We start from the raw sequence: 10,164 nt of genomic DNA, 5'->3' as shown, positions 1-10,164 counted from the left end.
GCGAGTGAAAAGAAGAGGCAAGAAGTGGCATGTAACAATGTTTATAGAAGAGCACAATCATCCATGTGTCAAGAAATTTTCTTTGAAAAGGTTCTTGAGATCCCACAGGGGAATCCCAAAGGAAGAAAGGGACTTCATCAGGCTACTTCACAAGGTTAACCTGTCAGCTGGAAGAGTGATGTCTATTATGGCAGAGTTGTATGGCAAGCTTGCTAATGTTCCCTATGTGACAAAAGATGTTAGCAACTTCATGGCAACACTTGATGTGCTAGAAACTCAGCAAGACATGTCATTGTTACTTGCAGAGTTTGATAAGGTGAAAAAGGATGATCCGCAGTTCTTCTCCAAGATAGATGTTGATCATGATCACCGAGTTCGGCGGATTTTCTGGGTTGATGGGCCAGCAAGAGCTGCATACAAGATTTACAGTGATTGTTTGTCTTTTGACACTACCTAAATGACAAACATGTACAGCATGCCCTTTGCGCCATTCATTGGGATAAATAGGTATGGTCAATCAATTCAACTTGGTTGTGGGTTCCTAAAAAATGAAAGGGTGGAAGATTTTGTTTGGCTATTTGAGGCATTTCTTGAGGCGATGGATGGTTTGCACCCAACTAACATCATCACTGATCAGGATGGTGCAATGAGGAGTGCCATTTTGGCAACTTTTCCAAATTCATGCCACAGGAATTGTAGATGGCACATAATGCAGAATTTCCAACCTGTGCTAGGAAATGACATGGCTAAGAATGAAGATCTACGGAGAGAGTTCAATGAGATAATTGACCACAGCATGACAGAAGATGAATTTGAAAGAAGGTGGGCAGAAATGATCATCAAGTACAATGTAGGGGACAACACACATTTGAAGGACGTCTATGATCTGAGATCCAGTTTTGTCCCTGCTTACTTCAGGGATAGGTTCTTCCCGTTCCTACAAACTACAGCGCGTAGTGAAGGGTTCAATGCTGTTTTGAAAAGATATGTTAGACCACACAACAGCCTCGTGCATTTCTTCAGACAATACATGAAACTACAAGAGAAAATTGAAGTTGCAGAAGATGGTAATGAATTCGAAATGGAAGAAAAAACTCTAAGGATGTGGGGAGAGTGGCCACTTGAGAAACAAGCTATACAAGTGTACGCCAGGCCCATCTACCTGCGTTTCAGGGCTGAGATTCGTAAAGTTACATCTTACAATGCAAATCTAGTTGAGGGGCATCTGTTTGATGTTGTTCCAATAACAGGATCAGTTTATGGATATGGCAAGAGATCCTACAGGGTGGAAGCTAACATGCAGGAATCGACCTACACATGCGAATGCTCTAAAATTAAAAGGGATGGTTTGTTGTGCTGCCATGCATTGCGAGTAATGGCTCAGGTTGGTGTTGTGGGGTACATACCGCCGCATTACATACTGCCAAGGTGGCAAATGCCACCAGAAGACATTGTTACACAGAAAGTAGACTTGCCTGATGTCCCTAGTGACAGGAAGTTGTCAATTAAAGAGAGGAAGCTGATCCGGTATGGGACACTGTGCAATGATTTCACAGGCATAGCTAAAGTAGCATCCGAATCGGATAAAAGCAAGGCTATAGCTGATAAGTACATGTTGGCTTTGTCAAATGAACTTAATTCTATGAAGTTAAGTGAAGCAGCAAAATGAAAAGCTAAACAGAAAAAGGTGGACATGTTGAAGATATGTCCAAAGGTGAGTTTGTTGGTGGCAATGCAAATCAAAAGAGAAAGAACACTGAACAAACATCGAACTGGGACTTTGTCGGTGATGATGGCCAGGGGAGTGCGTCGCAGCAACACAATATTAGGGATCCTACAGTAACTAGAACTAAAGGACGTCCAGGGGAGAAACGGAAGAAGTCTGGGCTGCACATAAAATCTACAAAACCTATGAAATGCAGTGGTTGTGGGTCTGAGAATCACACTTTAGCATCATGTCCTTCAAAATTGTCTACTGCACCAGAACCTACGGAGATCAACTTTTTCCGCAACATGGTTTAGTAATGGCAAGTGTGAATTAGTTATCAATTGGAATGGAATGTGGTATTTTTGTAGTGTTAATGACTTTGGAAGCATTTATTTGGTGCCCACAAATGTTGATTAACTTGCATGTATATTATATTCCATGGTGTTGATGATTCTAGTTATTTATTTGGTTTTTTTTGTGATTTATTTGGTACCAACAAATGTTGATTAACATCCCACTGCATATATATACCGTTGACATAAACTGCAGGTATTTATTTAAAAAATCCATCCTATGAGTGTACAAAATATGAAATCCATATACCTGAGATGTATTTATTACAAAAAAAATACAACCTACAAAAGTAACAATGACTAGAAATGATTGAAAAAACACTTTATACCTCATAAACATACTCTGTACTCATAATAATACATCGTGTGTGCAGATTAATACACGGTATACACATTAACATGCTCTGTAGTCCATAGAGAAAAAACAGAGACAAATACACACCATATAGAACAAGGACTGGACAATCTGGAAACCCATGCCCAGGATGAAAAATAGACATCCTATAAGAGGAAAATCTGAAGACCCATATGTCCAGGATGTAATTATTACCAGAAATTAACATACTGCAAAATACATCGCATGATTAAGATTGAAAACCTACTCTATCTTCCATGAACTAACACAACCAAAAAAAAAACTGGACCACACAGCAACAACCAACATCAGTTTGTATGCACAAGAACATGTGAGGAGATGCGGATACACATAGCGAGACAGTTTGACCGTGTGTCGGGGAACTCATCTTGATCAGAGACAACCATTACTGGCACAACTCAAACATCCTCAATTAAGTTCTAAACACACAATACATCCTGTGAACGCGCAAATACTAAGGCCACATACCCTGGATGTATATATTACAGAATATATACATCTTGTTATATTTAAAGTCAACTGATAGGCAGTGGCCAGTGATGGATGTAATAAATCCTAATTTCAGAAGCTAACATAGCTTATATTTCGAGCACTAGTGTGGTCAGTAAAGTTATGTGTCATAACTCAGTAATGGATGAATAAATCCATGGTTTTATCCGTTCAATTCAAACACCAATATACTCATGCAAACTGTACATAATGTATTAAAAAGGACAAAAATTGGTAGAAGAGACAAAAGGTACCTTCTCTTGATTTGAATGTGCCTAGAACAGTAGTTCTTGCCATGCTATTTTGTTCTCTACCCATGACAACCACTTTAGTGTCAATTGCTTCCTAATGACAGGCATATCCATTGGGTTAAGCGCAGCTATCATCTTCCTCCCATTCCACAATTCGATGAATTTCAGCATGAAGTAACCGTAGTCGTACCTTGCATGTGAAGAACAATTTAAAGAAGTAAGAGATACTACTTGATGTAATGTAAAATGTTTGTAGCTCTGTATGTAATAATGGCCAAAAGTTCCATATGCACTCACGTAGTTTTCTGCATCGGGGTGCTGATGTGTTCAGTTTTCCATTTCTCGATGTTAATCTTTGAATCAGCATAGTTTTGTGCCCACATGTATTTAATAGACCCAATTATTGCTCTGTAATCAGCAACTAGTCCCTTGTTGCTTTTAGATCTGAGAGAATCCATCACCTCAAACCTCTCTGCCTTTAAGTTGAGCACGATCAGATAATAGTGTCCATTGAATTGTTTGATATCAGGTGTTAGATCTTGCAGCACTCCAAACATTATCTGCACTCAAAAAGAAATGACAGAAAAAAGGTGGAACCTATTAGTAGTTGGAAAAGGTAAACTACATGGCTAATTATTCGACATGTAGAATCATCAAAGTTACAACTTACTTGTTCTTTGTGGTCTAGACGACATTCAGGTGTCATTTTGAAAGATTTCTTCACCATTCTATCATTGATGCAGCTCACACTCCTAAGCTTGGTTTGTGTGAAGTAGAAGGAACGATGCACATGTGTGAGAACTACAGCAGTAACAAAAAAGAAAGCAGATATGTACAGAAAAAATATAGAGGTTTGCGAATTTCTTACAGCAATACGTAATGGTATGACATGTTTCTTTTGGTTCTCCAACTCACTAGAAAGAACTCGAAGTGCAATTTCGACAGTAGTATTGCTTATCCAAGCACGAGGCTTCACAGAATCTGCAAGATCTCGAAGCTCGATGAAGAAACCTCCGCAGTCAATGATTTTTTCTTTGTTTAACTCATCCTCAGATTCACCGCCATACATGCAAACCCTGTTGTAGACCTCATTTGCATATTTGGATACAACTTCTTTGTTGGCGTAGTCTACAAATGGCGACTTCTGATTTTCGGCTGGCTTGACAATTCTCTTTTGATGCGCTCTAGGAACAGGAGTGCAACTGTCTTTACCATCAGGTGCACCTAATTCTTCTTCTGCAACAACCTTGTTTGTGTTAACTGTAGATTCTTCTGTGATAGCTGTAGTTGTTGTAGGAATCTGAATAGTTGCATATATTTTGTCTAATGAGTCCCCACTATCATTGCTAGATATAACAACAATCTCCTCAAGATTTGTGTCAGGTTGTGATACGTCTCCGACGTATCGATAATTTCTTATGTTCCATGCCACATTATTGATGATATCTACATGTTTTATGCATACTTTATGTCATATTTATGCATTTTCCGGCACTAACCTATTAACGAGATGTCGAAGAGCCAGTTGTTGTTTTCTGCTGTTTTTGGTTTCAGAAATCCTAGTAAGGAAATATTCTCGGAATTGGACGAAATCAACGCCCAGGGGCCTATTTTCACACGAAGCTTCCAGAAGTCCGAGGGAGAGACAAAGTGGGGCCACGGGGCGCCGCCACACTAGGGCGGCGCGGCCCAGGGGGGCCCGTGCGGCCCTAGCGTGTGGGGCCCCCGTGACGCCTCCTGACCTGCTCCTCCGCCTACTTAAGGTCTTCGTCGCGAAACCCCCAGTACCGAGAGCCACGATACGGAAAACCTTCCAGAGACGCCGCCGCCGCCAATCCCATCTCGGGGGATTCAGGAGATCGCCTCCGGCACCCTGCCGGAGAGGGGAATCATCTCCCGGAGGACTCTTCACCGCCATGGTCGCCTCCGGAGTGATGTGTGAGTAGTTCACCCCTGGACTATGGGTCCATAGCAGTAGCTAGATGGTCGTCTTCTCCTAATTGTGCTTCATTGTTGGATCTTGTGAGCTGCCTAACATGATCAAGATCATCTATTTGTAATGCTACATGTTGTGTTTGTTGGGATCCGATGGATAGAGAATACTATGCTATGTTGATTATCAATCTATTACCTATGTGTTGTTTATGATCTTGCATGCTCTCCGTTATTAGTAGAGGCTCTGGCCAAGTTTTTGCTAGTAACTCCAAGAGGGAGTATTTATGCTCGATAGTGGGTTCATGCCTCCATTAAATCTGGGACAGTGACACACTACAAGAAAAGTTCTGATAGACAACGTCTCAAAATCGTCCGCTAAGGGGTATTTTTTGTCGCCTATGGGCCTAACCCGACGATATGGGTTCTGTTGTGGAAATCACACGTCGTGCAAAGTCCTACGACGATTTTTTCGGTCCGTCGCGCTTGGGCGCCCTTCCGCCACGGAAAATCGGACCGTTGCCCAAGTGTTTCCGGAGCCCGTTGACTGCGACGTCATGCAACCGACACGTGCGTACGCCGTTAATCGCGATTAACGGCGTTAACCGTGGAAACCCCGTGGTAGATGGTAGGCCAACACGAGGCCAGAAAAGTCTTAAGCTGGCCGGCCCATTAAGTTTGCGGGCCGGGCCAGCTGACTTAGTTTGACCGGTCAACTATATAGCTGGGCTGGTCCATTAGTTACGTGGGCCGGGCCTAACCTCTAAGGTTGACTGGTCAAAACTTTAATGGGCCGGCCCACTAAGCATGTGGGCCGGGCCGAATGCACTCGATTGACCGGTCAACAGGCAAAAGGGCCGGCCCACAAGACATGTGGGACCCACTTTCCTGGTATCGGGCCGGCCCATTTACAAAGTGGGGTCCACATTAAAGCAACTGGGCCGGCCCAAGAAGTTATTGGGCCGGCCCAATTAGCATGTGGGTCCCACTTTCCTGCTATCGGGACGGCGCATTTAGTGCGTGGGGTCCACATTTGATCAAATGGGCTGGCCCAACAAGCCAGTGGGCCGGGCCAAAAGCACCGGTGGGTCCCACTTTCCTGTTAAAGGGCCAGCCCATTTAGTATGTGGGGTCCACCATATAGCAAGTGGGCCGGCCCAACAAGATAGTGGGCCGGGCCAAAAACACAGGTGGGTCCCACTTTCCAGTTAAAGGGCTGGCCCATTTAGTATGTGGGGTCCACCATATAGCAAGTGGGCCGGCCCAAGAAGATAGTGGGCCGGGCCAAAACACTGGTGGGTCCCACTTTCCTGTTAAAGGGCCGGCCCATTTAGTATGTGGGGTCCACCGTATAGCAAGTGGGCCGGCCCAACACGCTAGTGGGCCGGGCCAAAAACACAGGTGGGTCCCACTTTCCTGTTAAAGGGCCGGCCCATTTAGTATGTGGGGTCCACCATATAGCAAGTGGGCCGGCCCAACACGCTAGTGGGCCGGTGTTGACTGTCAAAACCCACCGGCGGGCAGCGACGATCAACACGGTAGAGCCGGGAACAACCTAGAGCTGCGGCTGGCTGAGGTCCCTCCGAGCGACGGCCCGCAAAGCCTTCTGGTCACACGTCCGATGCTGATCGCAAGGGCGTGCCACCTGACCTATACCGGTCGTGAAGGTGATGGAGATGCCTCGCTTAGTTTCCTGCATGGCATACACGTAAACATTAAATACGAGCCTCGATCGGCTCTCAGGTTATCCTGTGAATCGGCTCAAGGAGCCGATCCACCCATGATTCGTACGGGGTGCACGAATATATGGTGGTCCTGCTTGATCAAGATAAAGCTAATTAGATCTACGACGATTTAGGGTTTTCACCGCATAATCGGATCATCCTACTCCAGGTTGGGCCTCGCGGCCACGCACGGTGATCGTAAGCCGATCCTAAACAAGGCCTAAAAACCAACACGAAGTTGATCCCCGGAACATCCTGTTTAGGACTAGCGAACGACACCCTACGTGCCGCTGGATCCTCCCCCCCTTTGTAAGGCCTAACTATTGCAGATATTAAACTAATCCTTGTAGAACAAGGAGCAATCGTAACGGATCAGATCTACTAAATAATGATCAAGCGGGGTGCCGCCCCCACACCTAAGATAGGTGTGAGGGCGGCTAGACATGCAAGGGTCGCACTACGATAGCATGTTACGCGAAGAACTATGCTAACCCTAACACATCTATGATAACTACGTTGCTCGCCATCAACAAGGCTTCAGTACGAGCAACGCATGAACAACGTGGAGCTTGTGCTGCCTAGATCGCAAGATGCGATCTAGGCAGCATGTCGCTTACCGGTAGAAACCCTCGAGACGAAGGAGTTGGCGATGCGCCGAGATTGATTTGTTTGGTTGAACGTTGGTTGTTGTTTATTCCATAAACCCTAGATACATATTTATAGTCCAGGGGACTTTCTAACGAGGGAATAATCCCACCGTGCACGAGACAAACTCTAACTTTTAATCTACGATACAATCTACTATAATAAAAGATACACGGGCAATCTAGCCCAAATTCTTCGTGCAAGGCCGCTTCAGAGATCCTTCACGTGTAATCTTTCAAGCCCATCTCCCTTACGGCCCACCTCCTGATTTGGCCAAAATCTGGTGATAACACATGCCCCCCTGGTTTTGGCAATGATAATTCCAAAACCACTCTGTTTTTCCTTCGAAGGGTCAAGTCGTGGCAGAGCAGAGCCATTTGCAGCACCCGTCATCATTATGCCCTGTCTTCTCAACTTCTCTGCAAAATTCGATAGCTCTGGCATCACCTCCTCGGAAACTGTAATGGCATTAAATCTCCACCAGGCTCCTTATTATTTAACTGTGCCGATCGATTAGCCCTCTTCATCCTCTGTTCTGGCCATCGGCACCCAAAAAACCCTCCTGCGCCACCATGTCTTCTTCCTCCTCTTCCTCTTCCGGTCTTTCCTATGGGTCCTCCTCCTCCCGCGAGACGCCACCGGACGTACGCGCACCAGAAGAATGGGACCAGGAGGACCACGCCTCCTCCACCTGGTCCGAGGATGACAAATCCCTGACCAGCGGGGATGAAGATCTCCAGTTCCTAGTCGATGGGGAACTGGAATCGGAAAGCGAGGATGACCTGTTCCCCTGGGACGGCTGCCCCTCTTCTGAAGAAGAGAAAGATGAAGACGACGACGACTCCCTCGAGGGCTACCCACCGGCGAAACGCCTCCGCATGTGGTGGGACGACGACGACAGCGATGATGATGAGGAGGATGAAGCTCCCGTAGAGGGCTACGGGAGCAGCGACGAGGAGCCCACCGGCAGCAGTGCCGATGAGAGCTCCGAGGATGAAGACGAGGGCAGCGACGGTCCGTAGATAGGATCTACTAGTGTAGGTCTAGTAGTAGCAGTTTGGTCAGCAAATCCCTCTTTTGTACCTCTCCCCCTGAGCAATTGACTCTTCCTTTGTAAGAAATCTTGCTTATCTATGAAGAACTTCTCCAATTTGACTTTGCCGATTCCTTTTATGCTAATTTAGCCGATTGTCAACTCAGTCCAAGTTTAACGAGCCGATTGCCACGCATTGGTTCCTCATAATCCGCTCTTTATTCCTTTGACATCGGAGTGATCATGAATTTGGTCACTTTAAAAGAGCCCCAAAACCGCTGCTGAAACGACTCGACGTTGAAGCCAATACTCTTCAAACCTGCCCAATCCCTTCGCAGGAGGTCATGATGGAGGGTCAGCCGATGAAAATCTCAATCGGTTTCTTAAGAACCAAATATCTATGTAGTCCGTTGCCCCCGAGCCTTCATCAAGGCGAGAACAGTAGTGAGCCAACCAAATGTGCCACTATCGGCTTCCGAATCGTAATGCAGAGCCAGCCGATTTTAACAAAATCGGCTCCCAAAGCCAAGAACCTCTCGGGCGAGTCGCCCTCTGAGCCCCATCCAAAACGAGCCAACTGCGTCGCCATTGGTTTCCACGTTTGCAGAAACAGCCGATTCCAACAAAATCGGCTCTCTAAAGATATTTTAGGGCGAGCTGCCCCCCGAGCCTTAATCAAGGCGAGAATGACGGCAAGGATGCACAGATCAAACAAAAAGGCTCTGACCTCAGGTAATCTGGTAATCCGAGATAACCACCAGGAAGAATCAGCCAAACTTGCCCCAGATCTTGTAGATGAAACACCACCAGCCTAATGAGAAAGAGGCTGCCTGAAAACCATCTTGGCGAAAATCTGGGCCTTGAGCACATAGCTGGCAGGTCTTGTGTAACCATACTAGAGTCGATGGCTGCGCATCGGCTTCGCTTCTTGCGCAAATTTTTTTTTTATTTGGCCGATTTTTCTTAATCGGCCCCCAATGTTTCACTGCACGCATGTTTACACACGTTTATCTGCACATGTTCATCTGACTGTATGCCCCCCGAGCCGAATCTGCCAAATGACTGCAGATATCGGCTTCTATGGTTAGCCAGGGCCCTGTACTTGCACGTCGGCTCCACGAAAATTCGTGCTGACTTTCATCTGCCGACGTGGACACTGCTCAGTAGATCGATGTTGAACACAAGCAGAACATGTGGTGAAGATAATTTTGGCCGATTGCTGGAATCGGCCTCCATATCCATTGGAGCGCTGACTGAAGGTTCTGTAATGTTCCTTCATAATTTTTGGGGCCGATCACAAGGATCAGCCTCTTCCCCGTTTGCTCATCGGTTTGTTCTTGCTAATCGGTCAGGCTGGCGGATAAGACCAGCCCAACCTCTGACTTAATGCGCCTGCTGTCGTCCACCTTGAGTGCATCGTAGAATCGTGGAGCACTAAGCTCTGTCGGAAGGACGAGCACCATGTTTGTACCAGCCGATGTTTCATCATCGGCTTTCCTTTGTTTGGGGCGCCACTCCATTTTCCGTGGACGACCCTCTTCGTCCAGGGTTCGCTGAACTTTCGCAGCCAAATCAGGTCGTGCCTTCCTTAGTGTATGCAAGTATAACCTTTCGGCTTCCTCCAGGCCGCGCAATCGCTGAACCCTGCGCTTT

General features: G+C 46.1%; 1 protein-coding gene across 1 annotated transcript; it reads left to right on the top strand.

The window, feature by feature from the left end:
- The first annotated feature begins 598 nt into the window (after nucleotides 1–598).
- Nucleotides 599–1,669, top strand: LOC127329368 (protein FAR1-RELATED SEQUENCE 5-like). The gene has a single exon (XM_051355896.1). It carries the CDS (start codon nucleotides 599–601, stop codon nucleotides 1,667–1,669), a length of 1,071 nt encoding a protein of 356 aa, XP_051211856.1.
- Nucleotides 1,670–10,164: the final 8,495 nt, after the last annotated feature.

This window comes from Lolium perenne, chromosome 2 (assembly GCF_019359855.2).
Source record: "Lolium perenne isolate Kyuss_39 chromosome 2, Kyuss_2.0, whole genome shotgun sequence".
Taxonomy (NCBI): Eukaryota; Viridiplantae; Streptophyta; class Magnoliopsida; order Poales; family Poaceae; genus Lolium; species Lolium perenne.
Note: the sequence above shows the minus strand (reverse complement) of the source record. Positions and strands in the feature narration are given on the sequence as shown.

Bases quoted from the DNA above. Each gene is read 5' to 3' on its own strand.
- LOC127329368 (XM_051355896.1), top strand. From the start codon at position 599: ATGGATGGTTTGCACCCAACTAACATCATCACTGATCAGGATGGTGCA.